The 19,765-nt window shown below is 46.6% G+C and overlaps 4 protein-coding genes across 4 annotated transcripts; 3 read left to right on the forward strand and 1 right to left on the reverse strand.

Annotated features, from left to right (window-relative positions):
• Positions 1 to 1,193: 1,193 nt before the first annotated feature.
• V2A60_008422 (uncharacterized protein) lies at positions 1,194 to 3,569 on the reverse strand (the record flags this gene model as incomplete). The annotated part of the gene is made up of 9 exons (XM_083259695.1): positions 1,194 to 1,293; positions 1,378 to 1,612; positions 1,667 to 1,751; positions 2,077 to 2,174; positions 2,406 to 2,862; positions 2,924 to 2,975; positions 3,034 to 3,063; positions 3,120 to 3,211; positions 3,261 to 3,569. The coding sequence occupies 9 exons, from the start codon at positions 3,567 to 3,569 to the stop codon at positions 1,194 to 1,196; spliced, it is 1,458 nt and encodes a 485-aa protein (XP_083115821.1).
• Positions 3,570 to 6,038: 2,469 nt separating this feature from the next.
• Positions 6,039 to 10,890, forward strand: V2A60_008423 (LysM peptidoglycan-binding domain-containing protein; the record flags this gene model as incomplete). Its single annotated transcript, XM_083259696.1, has 6 exons — positions 6,039 to 6,114; positions 6,251 to 6,547; positions 9,495 to 9,562; positions 9,621 to 9,680; positions 9,845 to 10,260; positions 10,329 to 10,890. The coding sequence occupies 6 exons, from the start codon at positions 6,039 to 6,041 to the stop codon at positions 10,888 to 10,890; spliced, it is 1,479 nt and encodes a 492-aa protein (XP_083115822.1).
• Positions 10,891 to 12,626: 1,736 nt separating this feature from the next.
• V2A60_008424 (uncharacterized protein) lies at positions 12,627 to 13,052 on the forward strand (the record flags this gene model as incomplete). Its single annotated transcript, XM_083259697.1, has 1 exon — positions 12,627 to 13,052. One exon carries the CDS (start codon positions 12,627 to 12,629, stop codon positions 13,050 to 13,052), a length of 426 nt encoding a protein of 141 aa, XP_083115823.1.
• Positions 13,053 to 16,714: 3,662 nt separating this feature from the next.
• Positions 16,715 to 19,621, forward strand: V2A60_008425 (uncharacterized protein; the record flags this gene model as incomplete). The annotated part of the gene is made up of 4 exons (XM_083259698.1): positions 16,715 to 17,011; positions 17,073 to 17,163; positions 17,292 to 18,887; positions 19,434 to 19,621. The coding sequence occupies 4 exons, from the start codon at positions 16,715 to 16,717 to the stop codon at positions 19,619 to 19,621; spliced, it is 2,172 nt and encodes a 723-aa protein (XP_083115824.1).
• Between the last annotated feature and the right edge of the window lie 144 nt (positions 19,622 to 19,765).

Genomic DNA, 19,765 nt, shown 5'->3' on the forward strand with positions numbered 1-19,765 from the left:
ATAAGTTCAATATTTTACTTTTTGATAGAGGTCACTACATAGACTCCGTCAAAATTCGTCGCTAAGACGAGGAGAAGGAAAAGTAGTTAACTAGCTATGATCATGTGAAGTAATCGCGGATATTCCGCCAGTAATACCCGATAATAGACTACTGATTATTGGAGGAGCTCTCTCCGATGGGTGTACGCTACGCTTTCGCCCATTTATTGTAGCTGCCACAGGCGTGACCAGTCACGTTTGTGGCAGAGTCTCATTATCTAAATAGTTTAATAAGACTATAGTAAGAAGTACGCTGTATAATATAAATATATAAGGAGCTATAGAAAGCCTTGTTTTATTATATATATATAATACTCTATATTATTCTCATTATTATTAATATAAATTAGGTAACTAATACATAGTTTAATATGTTCTAGAATAAGATATGTTATTAATATTACTTAAGAAATAATATATATGGACTTCTATTTTTCTATTATTTTATTAATTTAGAAATGTGTTTAATAAAATTTTCCTTATTTCCTTACTCATATATATATTAATAGTTAATAGAGTGCTATTCTTTTATTAACTTAGTAATATTTTCGTTATAATTTTATTAATTCTTTACTAAGATACATATTAATAGAGTATAAATATATATATATATATATATAGGAAAAATTCCCTAAAGATAAAATATGTATAGTATAATTTAAAATCAGGTAGAATAAATTTAGAATTTAAGTAAGTAAGTAATAAAACGTAACTTTATCAACAGTGGCCTTAATGGTATACTATACCTAGGACCTGTCCCCCTAGGTGTCCCAAACTAAGCACCTAAACTTCAGAATGTCATTATCGTCCGCGGCGGTTTCCTGGTTAGATTAAAACTCGAACAGGGACGGGCATCCTATCGCCTTATGCGTATTTCCATACCTCTAAATTATTGTATACATATTGCTTCGTTCTCCAATATAGCAACCAGAGAGAAGCTAGCGTATTCCATAGATTTGAGTTACACTACTAAAGCAGCGAGCATACAGACTAAAAACTCAACACTATCTAATTTATTCAAGTGAAGACGCTTGGCCCGGTGGCAGCTATGACAGCGGGAGCCATCGCAAAAGTATCCACCGCACCGAGACAGATCCTGCTCGCTATCGGCGGCTTTCCAGGCTTAAACGCAAAGAACAGTTGCCAGCGGCGCCTCACAGGTTCGGGCAGGTACGTGCCAACTTCAACAATTTTTTGTTTATCGAGTTGTTGGTAGCCCAATAGTCGCTAAAAGGCTTCTTACCGGCGTCAGCCCTATTCGTTTAAGAAGCGAAGATTGTCAGCCAAGTCCATACACTCCTGAGAATTACAAGAAGCAAACACGGTGCAATTACTTACGCTCTCTGGTTGTAGGCCCAAGCAAACTCATCCTGTGCGCGGTTGCAGAATGACCGGAGTACCACCTGCATGTACTCCTTGAACATGTCTTGGAGTTTTGGGATCTTACCGTGGGTGCTCTCCTGAGTATTCACCCACCAGTCGTTGTAGTTCTCCATATGCTTGTACATAGCTTCGTAGGTTTTGCAGAAAGCGTCCCAAACCTTGGGGTCGTTCGTGTACGTAAAAACCATGCCTGGGAAGTCAGGTCTCTGAATTTGTAGGAGACGACGGGTCCAAGGTTGCTTACCCATGTCCTTAATAGCCAGCAGCTGCTCCTCGACGTCCATTCCGATGTACTTATCCTTGGCCACTGCTCTGCTTCCGGAAAACATCTGGTAAATAGCCATTAGCACTCCACGACAGATATGAAGAGCCCAAGGACTGTGGATTGGCTAGGAACAGAGAGCGTAGCACAATAAAAGGGAACAAGAGAGAGGCCAAAAAACGCAAAGTACTCACTGCTCCTTTCATTCTGTTTGGCCTGGCCAGGAAAATTGTCAATCTGTCCAAGTGGGATTCGTTCCCAAGCTCAGAGTGAAGTAACTGCGTGAAACTCGCTTTTACTTTCTTACCCCTTTCGTTTTTGATTTGCCATGGAGCCCCTGGGTACTCTATATCCATGTAGGTTGAGGTATGGTCGCATGGTAGCCCTTGTACGGGGCCCTGGACTGCTGGCATCGGCTTGGTGATGGTCCCTTTGTCTAACCACAGCGTGAAAAAGTCGCTGATGAGCTGTGCCTCGAAAACGTGCTCCGCTAGAGATGTATACCTTAGCTCTCCGCTCTTCTGTTGTGTTATATCTGTTCAGCTTGCCCCGAAAAACCTACTGTTGTATTTAGCGCGACACATTTTGCCTCCAATATCGCGCTGATCTGCGTCTTGCAAAGCCATCGTTGACCAATTGTCGCAGGACATCGACGAATTGCCCCAGTACCTCGCAATGCTGTCCCATTTGTTGTTTTCGATATGGTCCCACGGATACGTACACTGTGCGGGGAAAGCGGGATATCTATAAGGCGCCCTGAGAGTGAATCGGTCCGCGCCGCAGACCTGAACCCATTTGTAACTTAGTGTTGCCGTGCCGCTCTTTCTGGAAGCAAGAGCACTGCCGTCCCCGGGGTAAAATCCGTCGTCGTTTTCGCAGTCCAAGCATTCACCAATATCGTTGTAGCCAAATCTGATATCCAGGTTCACGCACCCACAGCATTCACTCCGCTTCCTCTTTTTTGTAAGATCATCGGCGGAATTGCAGGAAACGCAGTTGTCGCAGTTTATCTCACTGTCAAGAAACACGTCTGGTAGGGGAACCGAACCCTGGTTGTCGGCGCCGACAAATGTTGTGGGATCAATATTTGAACCAGAGCCATAGCCCCAGCCTGGCATATAACCCTCCCTACCGTCGTCAGGCTCAGCATAGCACACTTCGGCATCTTCCGGCGTTTTCTAAGAGGCTCATATTAACATCACAGCCATTCTGGCCACAGCGAACCGAATTGGGACGTACCTCATCGTGGTATAATTCGAACACTGAGGAGCTGCTCCATCCGAGTTTCCCACTGTTTGTGTGGTTAGTTCTACCCCGTCGCATTTGTTGACAATCTCGGCGAGACGTACGAGTCACCAGTTGTCTGCCACAAGTTATCGCTGGCTATTGTAAGTAGGAATCTTGTGATAAGTGATTTACAAGATACTTTGCTCACCCCCAGCTATAATCGATACACGATTTGTTGTAATGCGCAAGGTCTCCAGGATAATATCGATACGATGCCGATGCAGTATGGCCTGCGCTCATCTGATTGACCTTGTTAGTTGTCGCCAAAACAGGTCAAACAGCAACTTACCGTGCCACTAATTCCCATCAGCTCAATTGGTGGCGACTTTTGTGTGTCCAGCCGCTCTATGTAAATGTCAACTCCAAACTCTAGGATTGTTTGCAGGACGACTACTCCGCCATGTTCGGGAGAACTATAAAGGATGTTCTTGTCGGAGACTGAGATTTCGCCGGGATTGCGAGCCTTAACATTGCCCATGTTACGATATAGATCGTCACTAATACCGTCCATGTTGGTGATTCGAAAATCTTCACTGATGTATCCGAAGGCAACGTTGAGATGAGTCAGTAATTCGACGGGGATCTCGTCAAGGCCCATCCGTCCACAAGGATGCTGTGTGTTCCAACCTTCCCAGTAACCGACTACGCGAGTTCGCACATCGTTACCTGAGCCGCCCGGAGGCTTGGGCTGGTTGCAGTTGGATTGACAACCAGTAGCGCAGAACTCGGTGGTGGTACCGCAAAATCCAAACTCGGAGCAACAGACGTTGAGGGGGCAGGTTTTGCCCTGAGGCGAGGCATAGTGTCCACACTCTGCTTTGGCATCACAGTTGGACTGACATCCCGTGCCGCAGAAATCCGGACTGTAGCCACACCAGCCAGACTTACCACAGCATGCCTTATTCTTGCAAGGGCGATCGGGGCCACACGTGTGGTCATCCTGACCAGGTTTGTCAGCGGCAGCAGCATCCAGCTACTGGAGTCCCAAGCGGCTGGCGCTCGTCTTAGACACGCTATTCTGCGCATGGGTTTCAATGAGGTGTGTGTTATTTTGAGCAAGTGAATGGGTGTTATTATTAACCAAGGAATGGGCAAAAGAAAGTTGAGTAGCTGCGATGGCAAGCAGCCTGGCAGCCTGCGTAAAACTGCGGGGAGCCATGGCAACGAGGTAACTCAGTATGGTACAGTACAGCCTTGACTGTACCAGACTCAGTCATAGCAGTGGCACACGTACTTATTGAATATATTTTCGCGGGGTTGCATCTCCCTGGCCGGATATCTTGCTCTTACATGCCTCCACGGTAATGCGAGATGCGAGAGAAACCACCCCTGCCAGTTTCTCAGACCATCGGCATTCCTGGTATGGCCCAAATTGGAAGTTCCGTTTTTTTTTCGGCTGCTCGTAATTACAATCCTGCACATCGAACTCTAGTTGTCGCCATAACGACCCCTGTCCCTGGTAGTAGTTCCCTTCGAGGCTGAGGCTAGGAGAGTCTTTCGTGTAATGTGTTACTGAGTATGGAGTAGTGTTGGCCAGTTTTCGGGGACTCGGCAATGGTATATTTCATGGCTCATCCCTGTATTCGGAGAGGCGATGGCGCACTGTCTCCCGAAATGGCAAAACCCAGGGGTTTCTGCGCCACATATCACCTCTTTTAGTGTTAGCCTTGCGTCGCGAGACTACCAGTACCAGTACTGGGTGCAACCGTGCGAGGGGAACGTTTTATACCATTGCAAGGTATTAGTAAGATATTGGGCGGCGTGGATAACCTCTGTTGGCAATGCGGCCGAGCCCTGGCCGGTGCCTGCAGGCTACCCCCATGAGCCGATCGCCTAAACCCCAAAACCCGAAACTAGCCATTCCTACCGATACGGGATGCCAGCTAGCGAGCGTAAACAAAACAGTCAACCTACTTCTTCTGTTCATACTTGTTCATCGTTGCTTATACTCGCAACGCAACCATGCAGTCTATGTTTGTTGCGTTGGTATGTAGCGCTGCTGGCCTGCTTGGCTTGGCAGCTGCTTCAGACGAACATGTTTTCAACAATCAGTCCACGGCGACTTTCAATTCTGCGTCCGTGGCAAACTCTACATCTAATTGTACTCTTTACACTGTTCAAAGCGGTGATACCTGCGAAACTGTTTTTTATAAGACAAACGCGACCTATGCTCAGCTACTGCGTTGGAACCCAAAGTTGAGTCCTTCTTGCGAGTAAGTGCATTCCCCGTTACCATGCTGATACTAACTGAAGTATTAATTGATTCAGCAATTTGGAGAGCTTTCTTCAAGGCCTTTGCGTAAGCAACCCAACCGACACGGGCTTCGCCATTTCCACCAATACTGTTGGTGCTTCGTCAACGGCCTCGACCCCGGCGTAAGTATTGACCATCTTATTTATATGAGATGAAATCCATAAAACTTTGCATTAAATACTAAATCAATGGCAGAATAATTCCATCCCCTACAGGAGACAAGACCAACCCCAACTGTGGCAGATTCTACTAACTTGGTCCTGATGAAGACTGTGGTACTATAGTAACCAAAGCGGGCATTACCCAGAAAGACTTGTGAGTGGTTCTGATTGCTTTCTTTCATAAGTCCCCAAGTTTATTAGGTTTACTATAGTATCTTTCTTAACCCCGAAGTTGGTGACGATTGCAAAGCAATTAAGCAGGGCTATTACTACTGCGTCTAGCCCGTCGGGCGCATTGAGGACTACCTAGGCTACGGCCAGCGTTCTCTGCCCCCATTCACTCCTATACCCGTAAAATCGACGACCGTTTTTGAATCAGGATCGAGCTCTAGCCCGTCCACCCAGGCTGCAGTGCCTACGGCTAGTGGTACTAGGGTTGATTGCTATAGGTTCGTCAGCCAAGCCGAATCATGACAAATGATGAAACTTGACCAACGCAAGAACAGATATTCCTGGCTCGATCTTAGTGAAGATACGTCTCTTTCCACTTGCGATGGTTGGGCCTTCACGTGGGAGATCTCTCTAGAGGTATAAACCCCTCTCCATCTCTCTGAGACTGGTATACTCATGTGGACTGATAGGACTTTCTGCTATGGAATCCATCCTTGAAACCAGCCGCTCAGTCGTCAACAACCGGGGGGGCCACCGACTCCACGCCCTCTCCTGCCGTATGTACCGTGCCCAGAGGCACGCAATACTGTGTTGAATTGTCGCGGCCGACTCCCACTTCGACTTCCACGGGAAAGCTCGACTGCGAGACAGGATATCCAAGGGCATAGCACCGTATATACTGATGGCTAGTAGAAGAGCCCACGCCGGACCCCCCATCTCCCCGCGCATCGGGTGAAATCTCGGGCTGCACATCATGGTACCTCGTGCGAAAGGGCGAGACGTGTAGCAGCGTCTTGACCAAGGCCCAGCTCAATTTGGCACAGTTCTACAAAATGAACCCTTCCATTGGATCTGATTGTACGAGCCTGGTCATCGGTACGAACTATTGCATCTCGACGCTACCAAATGGCGATCCTCCCGATGATGACGATGATGGTACCCCGACCACCACTTCCGCGCCGGTCGCCACGCCGACTCCCATCCAGCCGGGTATGATTGACTATTATAACAAATTTTACCAGGTCAAGGACGGGGACAAATGTGGATCACTCTGTAAAGCCAATGGAATCGGACTGTCGGACTTGTTCAAATGGAACCCAGATATTGGATCTGCTTGCAAGAATATGAAGACTGGGAATTACGTTTGCGTTGGGGCAGCCCATTACTAATCGCAGATACATCTCTGGGTAGTAATAGAGTCGCTGGATGGCTGATTTCTGTTGAGCCTTTCTTCAAACAGCTGCACAACGAGAGCAGCACCAGATTTGACGGCTTGGATAGTGTCAAGAATTAGATCGACAGATAGCTCAATTTTGTGGAGGCGGGAGCCTAGACATCTTAAGTATTGCTACGGGCACAGCGCCATATCTCTAGGTACATAGTAGCACGTGAGTACTATACTAGCATAGTACCTCTAGATTTTATATAAGCTCTATATAAATAGAAGTACTTCTTTAGTAGTAATTAGTATTATTAATAGCCTCCTTTCTCCTCCTCTATTTGTAAGAGGTTAACGAGCGATAGGCTTGGTAAATGGAAGTGGAAGGATTGGAAACACGGGTTATCGTTCGGTAAGAAGGATGGTCGAAGTAAAATCGATAAAATCGTTCTTCTATTCATGCGTGCGTCGTAAAGAAGCTTGCTTATTTTTATAGCAAAAGGCATAGGGAATTACTGGATCTATATAGACGAAAAATGTGGGTCTATTCTAGTCTATGACTCGAATAAATTCAAGTGGTTCGTCATGACCTTATATAAGGTTAAGGTGGCTGGGGTGGCTGGTAGAGTACCTGGTATAGCTAGTGTAATTCTGTATAACTTTAATTCTAAACCTAGGTTAAAATAGGTAAGAGTATATGCGTTATAACGAGAAAAATTAGCTTATTTTTATTATAATTATTATATAATATAATACCCAGTTTATACCCCTATACTAGGTAATCTAGATCTTTATTAATTAATCTAAGTAATAGTTTTACTATTAAAAGTTAATCTCTTAATAGATTTATATACTTATAATATTACTATAAACTACTTATTAGCTACCCTATAGCTATTTAACTTAACTTATTTCTTAAGAAATAGACCTATCTATAACTTAGATTTAAGCTACTATTATAACTACCTTACTTAGAGCCCTAATTTTAAATAGAACTGGTAATGTTTTCTGAATTATAAAATCCATATATATTATATTATTTTAATATTAAATTCTATAGCATAGCTAGCTTCGGCGTCCTGGCACTACCCTAGCTACCCCTAACTACTTTTTAGTTGATGGTTTTGGTGTTTGTGGTTATGGTTAACACGCAGTCTAGGCCAAACGGACAAGGTCCCCGAAGGAACTATATTTTTGTACTTCTTGTGCCGCTTACCCGCTCTCCACCGTGACCCAGTCAATTCCCTCCTGTCCGGGGTACAACCCATGGAACCAAGGCGGGTCAAAGGTAGTGGGTGCTAATAAAACTGACGGCGGCCTTTGAGAGGTTGAGAGAATTGTCTGTTTTAGTTATTCTTCTCGTCCACTTTCGCACGTCTCGCTTCAATTGTCTGATACCTAGAGTTCAGATAGCTTGCGAGTCCAAAGGCCCTCCCTATCTATCGCGTAGCTAACCCAAAGCAGATTAGAGTAGTCACTAAAGCCTGATCGTGCTCAGCATTCAAACTATCCGCCAGTTGATTAACTGCCGATCATTATGGACCATGTCGGCCCATATCCGAACGCCGATATTAGTAAGAACTCCCCACTAGTTAAGTCGATTAGGCGAGATACTACGGTATACGGAGTACTTACCCGCTATCCGCACATGGTCATCTTGCCGAAGAAAATTTAAATAAACCGGGTTTGTAATATACTCCCATTCTTCTCTCGTCTTAAATATCATCTCCGTTAGCGTATTCCAGGGGAACCCCGAAATTTACATGGAAGCTTTTGAATTTCTCTGGCCATTTTTACCCGATTAGGGCTAGCTCTAGTAGTGGATACACCAAACTTTGCAGGGGGCTCTACTATGTATAACGAGGTGCTTGTAATATGCGTTTTCACTGTAAGTACTAATTTCAAGAGGAAATTCTTCATCTTCAGGGCGGCTGATCGAGGCCATTCCGATGGTTGTTTTGTGCTTTGTCGAAGGAGTTGACACATCCCAATTATCTTGGCTGGCTGTAGTGTGGTGTTGTGTTCGAATTGCATTGCGGCCTCTGATGGTCCAGATAAAAGCTAATGCTACCAGTACATTGGCTGCTCATGTCACAACGTAGGTGGGCTTGAGCATACCAGTGATGATTGATAGGCTCAAATGCGCAGCCGAATCAGAGAGACGAAATGGCACAACAGGATTGAATTACTGTTCCTTGAGGGATTACAAAAGCGAATTCTAACAAAGGGAAAAGATACCTATTTATAGGCGCAGGCCCCAGCCAAATTGATGTACCTTTGACCCACCACGTGATAAATAGGGGTAGCAGGCCAGGTTGCAACAAGGTGGCTGGGGCACCCACCTCGATAGCTCAAAAGGGTCTGGCGCGGGGCTAGACCTATTCAAGCAGCTGTAGCCTTATAAAGTTCAAAGACGGTTATGTAAATTTCGGGGTTCATTCCAGGGGGGCTGGTGCATTGACCGCGCGCCACAGCGCGAACCGAGGAACTTTTAAGTCTGGGGTAGCGTTGGCGGGCTTCGCGACAACGCATCCTGGTCTGAGCACCTATAAACGTGGAAGTCTGCAACGGTTCTGTGAGAAAATGGGCGTGACGAACCATAGCCTCTGGAATACTCCTCCCAGTCTAGTACCATAAAGATCTCGACATATGCGACCCTGGCCTGCGTTTCTGGCGCTACAGCCAACGTGACTCGCGTTCCGCATCAGCTTGCTAGTAACCCAGGCGGGACAGTACCGCCGGGTACAACTAACCAATGCACCTTCTGGTACGAACCAGTGAAAAGCGATACTTGTGCCTCCATTGAGTCTGACTGGGGCTTGGCACACAAAGACTTTGTTGCCTGGGTAGGTCGAATCTCTGCACGGCACACGCTGTTGGTCTCGCCTCTAATTGCAGTGTTAGAATCCCTCTGTCAAGGATGATTGTAGCGGCCTCAATGTTGGCTACTCATACTGCATTGAGGTGAACAATGGGGGCAGCATGACGACTCCCCCCCCTACATCGTCGACAACAACAACTTCCACGTCTACATCTCCAACACCACAAGTCCCTGCGCCTCACCAGGATGGCATCAAGACAGACTGCAAGACTTACTACATGGCTGTCAAGGGCGACACCTGTGCCAGCGTGACCGGCAGTACGGCCTCAGCCTGAGCCAGTTTATACAATGGAACCCGGCTGTGGACCAGAACTGCAACGGCTTTTGGGCGAGCTACTACTACTGCGTCGTCGTCGATGGCGTTACGCCGACTACCGGGTCTTCCTCGTCGCCGTCGGGTTCCCCGGCTCCCAGCCCTACGCAGAGCGGCCTAATCGCTTCGTGCCAGAGGTTCTACCTCGCGAGAGCTGGGGATACTTGCGGCAAGATTGCGGAGAGCTACGGTACCTTTTCTCTCGACGACTTTATCAAGTGGAATCCAGCCGTGGGCAAAGACTGCGGAGGGTTGTGGGCAGCATATTACTACTGCGTTGGTGTTCCTGGCACCCCCACCTCTGCGCCCGCCACGTCCAGCACACCGACATTGACTGAGCCTGCCAATGGGTAAGCACTCGCTGCCCGTCTGCCCATCCTTTCCGTCTTGATTAGACTCACTGACTGGCCTCGTACAGAATCCACACACCCAAGCCAACACAGCCCAACATGGTAACGTATTGCGACAGGTTTGAGCTCGTCAAAGTCGGTGATACCTGTCAGAGCCTAACCAGCGAGAATTCCATTTCCCCAGGTGACTTTTTGAAATGGAATCCGGCCGTGGGCAAGGACTGTACCGGCCTCTGGGCCAACACGTACGCCTGCGTCAGGGCCCAGCCCGCATTCACCTTTGGCACCTACTACCACAACAACTGCAGCGGCACCATTCACAACGCTGCGAGCATCGCTATGGACAGCGACGGCGCGTGCTTTGACACTGACTGCCAGGTGGCCTCTCTCAGCGCTCTCTCATACGGCGCCTGCCCGGACGGGCAGTTGCAAGTCAGTTACTGGGAGAACACAGGCTGCACGGGCCAGTGGTTCGGATACGACTACACATCACGGAATACATGCTTCCGCGCCTGGACGGACGGTTATAAGTGGAAGTCGCTGCACCTTCGCTGCGCGAAGAAGGGCGACGATTGCGTTTCGCAAAACCAGTGTAAGGCTGACCCAGAGCCGGACCACAACCTTTGCTGAGTTGATTGGTCTAGAAGGATAAGAATGAGGTGAAAGTAGTAACCTCACTACCTTGTGTGATGGGTGCTTAACACGTCCGCGCACACGACACGTCCGCGCATAGTTAGTGCGCTATAGTAAATATATATTTTAAATGTTAACAGATTTTCTGTTATTTATTACTTAATATCGACTCCCCTAAGGAAGTACAAATTCTAAAATAAATCCTAAAAAGGTTCTTTATTAGTCTTTATTATTATCCTATTTCTATCTTATATTATTGAAAAATTAGTAGATTACTTTTATTTATTTTATTTTTTATTTAAATAAATTAAATAGAGTAAGTACTAAAGATAGTGATAATCTTTTACCCTTACCTAGTAAAAGAATTTAGCTTTAACTCTAATAAATTAAAGTATAATTATAGTTTAAATATAAATTAATAAATATCTATAAGTTCTCTTTTTAAATATATTTAGTTTCTTCGTTTTTTTATTAAGCTTATAGAAGTATTATATAAATTATAATGTTATAAAAATATGAATATTGACTTTATAAGAATAGCTTATTAAAGCTTAAAGAGAATATTTAATTATAACTTAAAAAGATAATAAAGTCTTCTAGAAAGTATTAAGAAGGTTAATAAAGTATGTAATAAGATAATTTAAAATATAGATATAAATTAATAATCAATAATTAAGATTAGAAATATATAAGCTATATTTAAAATATTATTAACTTATTATTTTTTAATATTTCTCTTTATTAAGCTATTTAATTTTAAAGATTAATTATCATAAAAGGCGGCCACTTTGCCCTGGTAGCTACTTTGCCCTAGTAGCCACTTTGGTGGTTAGTTTTAAGTGGTAATGCTCTCTTTCGAAGTTCCACGTCCAGTTATAAATGTCGGGGTCGGCATGGCAACCCCAGCCAATCGCTCTCATCTCATGACGAGAAGGCGTAGTGGCTGACGATCCTGTGCCTGCGGACTATTGTTATAGCGGAACCGACCTGAGACCATTCGAGCCCGTCCATGACTTCTTTAGTTGTTCGTTTTGCTCCTTCGTAAACCTCAGCCTCGCTTTTCACAACATCGCCAACATCAAAGAATTCTCAAGTCGCGATGGAAGCCTCGAAGAATCCCACAGCTGAGACCGCAGACCTTGCTTCCTCAGCACAGAAAGGCAAGTTTTATTCTTAAGTCTCATCTAAACTCTGGCTTCTTTTCTGAACTACAAGCTGTCAATAGTGGTCACGTATCAGTCTAATGACGTATCATACGAAATTACTCCAACGACTTTCAGAAAAATATCTCGACTCCCATTCTATGATCCATATCCCGATGGTACCCCGTTCTGGTGGTTCAGATCATGGTTAGATCATTGATACTACATTGTTTTCAGCTCTATATCGTCCTGACCATTCTGAATAGGAATCATGAGCGAATCACTAATGAAGCGAATGCTTTGAAGCTAATTTCCGAGAAAACATCAATTCCCGTGCCAAGACTACTTGATCATGGAGAATTACCGGATGGCCGGCGGTATCTGGTCACGGAGTTCATTGATGGTCCCACCCTGATGGACATGGAGTCACAGAGCTGCTTGAGTCCAGCAGGTCAAAAACATACGGAAGAAAGGCCGTGTGAGACATGCTTGCACAAAGCCTACTCGAATGCTCTCGATTTTATCGAGACTGTTGTCCTTCCACAACTTGCAGATCTGCGGTCTCAGCACCGTGGGATCAATGGATTTGTCATGCCCCCTTCTTGGCTTGCTCCTGATGTCCAGCCTCCGTGGAAAGGTAAAAAGTCGTTCAAGACTCTTCCCTTGAAAAATGCGGAATATGTTTTTCAACACGGTGACATCGCACCCCAAAATATCATTATCAATAGAAAAACCCTTCAGGTCGAGGCCTTAATCGATTGGGAGTACGCTGGGTACTTTCCACCGGGAATGGAAAGGTGGCCCGGAACACTGGACATGGATGCGTACAGAAAACGGGCTCTTGGTCAGGCGGGGGCAATCTCGGAGTTTCTTTTCGACGAATACTTGGAATGCTACGAGAAGTGGACCGATAAAAATGAGCTGCAGAACTTGGTTGACGCGGGGGAGCTTCCCGATCCTGGCCAACAGCTGGAAAAGAAGCAGTCCCAGCAGCAGAGTACTAGCTCCCAAGCTTAACGAAAAGTTTTTCAGTCACGGTCACGCTTTCTGTGCCAGCGAAGAGTTCCATAGATAGTCCTTTTAGGCTAACGATGTCCTTCACTTCTTCCCCCCACCAGAACCGCCACAAGCAGTACACGTCCATTTCCCTCCGACGAGACCATTGTCGCAGCCACCAGAACATGCAGGCTCTGCCATCCTTGGTATTGATTAATATCTCATGCTGAGCATCGATTAGCACCATACCAATACTGCATACAACTTCCAGTTTGACTCGGATACTGGTACTTACCGTGGTTCTATCTCGTTGAGTTTAGATTTTCCGCCGAAAGATACAACGGGATAGCGCCATCACGTCAACGATTCGCTAGGCACCAACTGGACTAGGTTCGCCTCTTTGATGAGAAAAATATCGTTTTTCAAGGATATCTGCCCCCGATAAAAGGGGGACACGAGGGAGCAAAACCCCGCCATGACGGCGGACCCCCGAGAGGTCATTAGTAGCAGTCCCCAGAAAGAAAGCGATAGGCGAGATTGATCACTGTTAGCATCGGACTGTAGTTTCTTTGTACTAAAGCACTCATGGGCGTCTTTTTCCCTTTTCTGGGCTTTCCCAGCGTTAAGTAATACAATACAAACAATCCAATCCAATCCAATCCAATAAAACGGGATGGATGTCCTTGTGCACCAATATATAGCGTGCCAATTACTGGCTTTGCGGGTTTTTAATTGTGGGGCCATGCTGTTTCAACATTCTGTTTCTCACATCTTCAGCACGGCGCATGCATCTTTGAACACAAGGAGACTCTCCTACTACCAGGCCATGGAGTCGTTCACAACGCGACCGGTCTCAAATCTTCTATATGATCAAGAGAGTTTGAAATCATATTGTGCAGGCGGTTTCCATCCCGTTTGCTTGGGCGACAAATTCAGGGACGGTCGATATGAGGTTGTGCACAAGCTAGGATGGGGAGGCTTTTCAACAGTCTGGCTAGCTAGGGATGCAAGGTGCGTCAAACGTGCAATTAACACACCGGTGTCACCTTTATTGATCAAACTGTTAGAGACGAGAAGTGGGTGGCTCTGAAAATATGCAAGGCCAGCAGCACCACAGCCGAAGGAGAGCTGTCCACGCTCCAATCGCTCCGAGAAAACCATCTATCTACATTTGTCGTGAACCTGTACGATAATTTCATTCATGATGGACCTAATGGCTCTCATGTATGCATTGTGACTGAGTTACTTGGTCCATCGCTAAGCGCGATTGTCGACGACTACCATCTTGGTGGTGACCGGCTTGAACCTGAAGAAATACTGCGGCTGACCAAACAAATACTGCAAGCCACCGCTAGTCTTCACGAGGCTGGATTCGCTCATGGAGGTAACGACACTTTTGAACGCATCTGAACGACAACTAACGCGGCGTGTGGCAGACATGAGCGGAGCTAACATCGTGTTCACAACCTCCAACATGGCTTATCTATCACGGGACGACCTTTTCGACATTGTTGGCGAGCCAGAAACGGCAGAATTGTTGACTGCGGACGGATCTCTGCCAAACCTACAATTACCGAAGCAGCTGATACGTAAAATTGGATGGGATAATTGGACTGACGAAATGGAAGAGGACATTCGCTTGGTCGATCTAGGAGAATCATTCCAATTCGAGTCAGCTCCCAGCGCGCTGGCGCAGCCCAGCGCACTACGAGCACCAGAGACATTTTTCTCGAGCAAATTCGATCACAGAGTCGATCTTTGGAGAGTAGGCTGCATTGTAATTGCTGAAAAGCCCCAGAATTTCTCCTTCTGCTAACATTGGTAGATTTATTCAATGATTTTCGCCTCTTATCCATTTCAATACTTAGGAGACGACGACATTTTGATTGCCCAAATGATTGGATTTGTCGAGAACTTGCCGTCCGAATGGGAAGAAGAATGGCACCAGATGTCAAAAACGCTCGGCCGTCGTTCGCCAATTGGTGAGTCTAAAGCCACCTGCCTTGTTCATATGTTTCGCAGTTGCAAGTATTCATTTAAAACAGCCGAATCGGCGACCCAATCGAAACTCGTCGAAAGATTTGCACATTTGGTGCATGAAACTGATCTCGCACGGTTGCTTCCCATCATACAAGGGCTTATGAAGTTTCGTCCGGCTGAAAGAATCTCCGCAGACGATGCACTAAAGCTTCTCCAATGTTAACCGTCTTTTTTTGTTGAGCTGCCGCTCTAATGAGTATATTGATGAGTGAGCTGAGCAGTACGTCAATATCGAGTTTAGGATAGAGCATAAGACTTGCAATTGCTCGGCTTGCAGACGTGCCACAGATAGATACTGACAAGAATAGCTATCGGCGTTAGGAAATATATTTACTAAACCTATCAAACATGTAATAATATAGAAAAACTAACTAAAAAGGAAGGTCAAACTATACCCTAAGAGGCCTTACTAAGTTAGTATATACTTATAGGGTAGGGAGGTTCTATCTATAAGATTACTATTATATAACTATTAAGTATAAAGGGTTTAGGCTTTACTTATTTTACAATAGCTTATATAAGGGCTTACTTAACCCCCTATTTAGTAGGAGGTTACCTATACCTTATAGTATAGAGGGAGAGAGAGCCTAGCGAGGAGGAAGAGGTCTAGCCCCTTTTCTCTTCCCTTTTTCTTCCTTAAGAAAATTAATAATAATTATAATATCTACTTATAGATACTATAGGGCTAGTCCTTAATAGTAAGTACCTTATAAGCCTTATAAATAGCTTAAATAGTAAAGTAAGGCTAACTATATAGTAAAGAACTATAGAAGGAAGAGGTTTATAGTATTAGATGACTAGAGCAAACCGTCCAGGATCTTCAGTACCTCGCCAGGGGTCCAAAGTAGTACCTACGTACCCTCTACTACCAGGGGTACGAACTTGCAGCCATTTAAGTGGTACTCGAGTTTGACTTTTTTTGGCTTATACCAATTAAGGGGTATCTCTCGCCAGAGGAGCTAAGCAAGCGAGCTAGCATTGATCTAGACAGGACACGCCATATTATACGACTTTTAGTTACTAAGTCTATCTTTATAGAGGTTATACCTGGCTACGTGTCACATAATCAGACTTCGTTGTTATTACATACAGATGTAGAAGTTAGATTAATAGTGCACTATACGTATATATTACAGCTACTTGGTGTAAATCAGAGACTAGCGCTGACCAATGCTTGCTAGTCTCGATAAGATGTTTAAGGCCGCCTCCGCTATAGCAGACAATATCAAGGACTCGCCAGATAGCTATGACAGCGTGGTAACTCCTTTCACTACGCGACATGGGCTACCTATTTTTGAATTTTACGGGAACAATTCTCGGTAGTCGATTCAATTCGCTAAGGCCATGGCAGGCTAGACAAAACGTAATACTCTCTATATATGGATTTTCTGTGGCAAGTGCTGATGCGGAATACAGTGAATTCGAACATTCATGCGCTCAGGTGACCATTTCCCTGGGGTAACGTGGAAGGCACCGTTGTAGATGTCGGCGGTGGCAGTGGCAAGGTGTCGATAACTCTGGCACAGGTAGGTCAAAAACAAAAAGTAAACACTCTCAATGTTCGTCGACGGTTCTAAAGTTGAGACGGACTGAGTCAACAGCATTTTCCCAAACTGGATTTTATAGTGCAAGACACGGCAGACATGCATGCGGCAGGCCAGAAGCTGCTGACCGAGGAGCTCCGAGGCCGGGTCAAATTTATGCAGCACAGCTTCTTCAAGCCCCAATCGGTGAGCAATGCAGCCGCGTTCATCATGCGCGCTTGCGCCCTCAACTGGTGCGACCAAGATGTCGTGACCATGTTCCGGGCGCTGGTGCCATGGCTGGAAAAGTCGGATCCGTCTACGCCGCTGCTCATCAACGACCTCATCCTGCCGGCACAGGGCACGTTGACTCGGGACGTGGAGCGTGGCATGCGCCAGATTGACCTCGTCATGCTTGTGTGTTTCGGCGGCAAACTGAGGAGCGAAGCCGCGTTCGCGGCGTTGCTGAAGCAGGCAGATGAAAAATATGGAATATAGAGCTTCCGTCCAGAGGGGCTCGTGGGTCTTCTCGACGTACCTCTTCGTCGCTGAGGCCCGTACGGGGTTTAGTGCGTGTCACAGACATGACACACGGTGATGAGTTCATCTTGAGTTAGATCGGTCTCTAAAAATATCTAACCCTAACCCTCTGCTAAAACTATCAATGTCATTGTATTCAGAAGGCTTCATTTGACAGTCTATTCCTCCTTGGTGCCCAATATTTCCATCATCCAACCTTCTGCCTTGATCTTTGACTACCCATCCGCCGCCACCGTGGCAGCAGCGCTCGACGACAAAGCCACGACAGCTACAGAGAGCTTGTCGGACAAGAACAACATGACCACCCACAGCTCAACCACTCCGGCCGATACGTCAATCAACGAGCGAGAAAGCGACCCTGCCAACGGCAAGGAAAAGACGTCGGCCGACGAAAAGGCATTGACTGAGGCTGATGGCCAGGACGCACCCGTACCCGCACCCGCGCCCGAAGCTCCCCTTCGAGACATTGACGGTTGGAAGTGGTACTTGACCGTCATTGCTATCCTCGCCTCGACCTTTCTCTACGCCATCGATGCTACCGTGGTCGCCGACCTCCAGCCCATCATTGTCCAGGAATTTGGCGGCATCCAGAAGCTCTCCTGGCTGAGCGTCGCCTTTCTGCTCTGCGCAACCGCCACCAACCTCGTCTGGGGCCGCATCTACGGCCACTTTAACGCCAAATGGGTGTACATCATCTTTGTCGTCGTCTTCGAGGTCGGCTCCGCCATCTGCGGCGCCGCGCCCTCCATGAATATCATGATTCTCGGCCGTGCCATTGCCGGCGTCGGCGGCGCTGGCATGTACATTGGCACCATGACGCTGATTGCCACCACAACCACCATGACCGAGCGTCCCGTCTACATCTCGTGCACCGGATTCACCTGGGGCCTTGGTATTGTGCTGGGGCCTGTTATTGGAGGCGCGTTTAGTCAGTCTGCCGTCGGCTGGCGCTGGGCCTTTTACATTAACCTCTTTATTGGCGCCGCCTGTGCTCCCTTCTACATCTTCTCGATCCCGAGCAAGGACCCTCGCCCCGGTGCCACAATCAAGCAACGTCTTGCCGAGATGGACTATCCCGGAATCATTCTGCAGGCTGGTGCGCTGACGACTTTTATCCTGGCCATCAACTGGGGCGGCGTGACGTATCCCTGGAACTCCGGCCGCATCATCGCCTTGTTTGTCGTCTCTGGCATCCTCTTCATCGTTCTCGGCATCCAGCAGGTTTGGAATATTGGCACCACGCTGTCTCGCCGGATTATTCCCGTGCAATTCTTCCGCTCACGTACTGTTCTCATTCTCTTCTCGGCCACGGCGTCTGGTGGTTCCTGCTCCTTTGTGCCCATCTACATGGTGCCGCTCTTTTTCCAGTTTACGCGCAACGATGGCCCGCTGGATGCCGGCGTCCGTCTACTCCCTTTCATCGCCGTCATGGTGGTCTTTGTCTTTGTCAATGGCAGCCTGATGGCCAAGCTGGGATACTACATGCCTTGGTTCCTGGTGGGTGGACTCCTGGTTGTCGTTGGCTCTGCTCTCATGTACGTCGTCGAGCAAGACACAACCACCAGCCGTGTGTATGGATACACCGTCATCCTGGGAGCGGGCGTGGGCATGTTCCTCCAGGCTTCGTTTTCCGTGGCGCAGGCCGTTGTCAACGTCGAAAATATAGCGCCCGCCATTGGTTTTATTACTCTAGCCCAGTTTGTGGGCATTACTTTTGCGCTCGCCATTGCCAACGCGATTCTTCTCAACGCCAGTCAGGGCAGCATCCAAAAGATTCTCCCAGATATGCCTATGTCGGACATTCAAGCCGGAGTATTGCTACGGGCACAGCGCGATTTCTCTAGGTATACAGCAGCACGTGACTACTATGCTAGCGTAGTACCTCTAGATTCTATATAAGCTCTACCTAAATAGAAGTTCTTCTTTAGTAGTAATTAAGTATTACTAATAGCCTCCTTTTTCCTCTTCTATTAATATTCTTTTACGTAAATTAGTAAGTAAGGCTTCCTTATACTCTTTACTACTATTACCTCTACTACTACTATTATTACTAGCGTTAAGAGGCTTCTATAGGCTTAGTAATAGTAGTAGTAGTAGTAGTAATAGTAGCGAGAGTAGGCGAGAGTAGTAGTAGGCTAGTGGTAGTAGTAGTATAGAGAAAAGTTTATCTAAAGTATATTTTAAGGTACTTATCTTTATATATAATTCCCTAGTAAAATGAAGTACCTTATTACGTGCTGCTATGTACCTAGAGATATGGCGCTGTGCCCGTAGCAATACTCTTAAGCCGCAATCCTAGGATCACGTTCCGGGCTCGTGCAGAGCCTCCCCAAGAACGTCCAAACCAAGGTGCTGGAGGCCATTGTCCACGCAATCGACAAGTCCTACATCCTCTTTATTGCCGGCGGTACCCTGGTTGCTGTCATGAGCCTGGCCATGCGCCGCGAGAAGCTGTTTGGTGCTTCCGCCGGCATCGCCGCGGCCTGAGCGCACAGGACGACAGCCCGACGTCGACTGACAAAGATTTATTTGCAGCTACTACGACGGGGGAAAAGAGGAGGACAGAAGCAAGAAAAGAGTAGAGAATACAAGGCATTATTTTTTTGTTTCGTTTTAACGCACTATGCAAAA

The sequence above is a fragment of the Cordyceps javanica genome, chromosome 5, assembly GCF_051103115.1.
Source record: "Cordyceps javanica chromosome 5, complete sequence".
Lineage (NCBI taxonomy): Eukaryota > Fungi > Ascomycota > Sordariomycetes > Hypocreales > Cordycipitaceae > Cordyceps > Cordyceps javanica.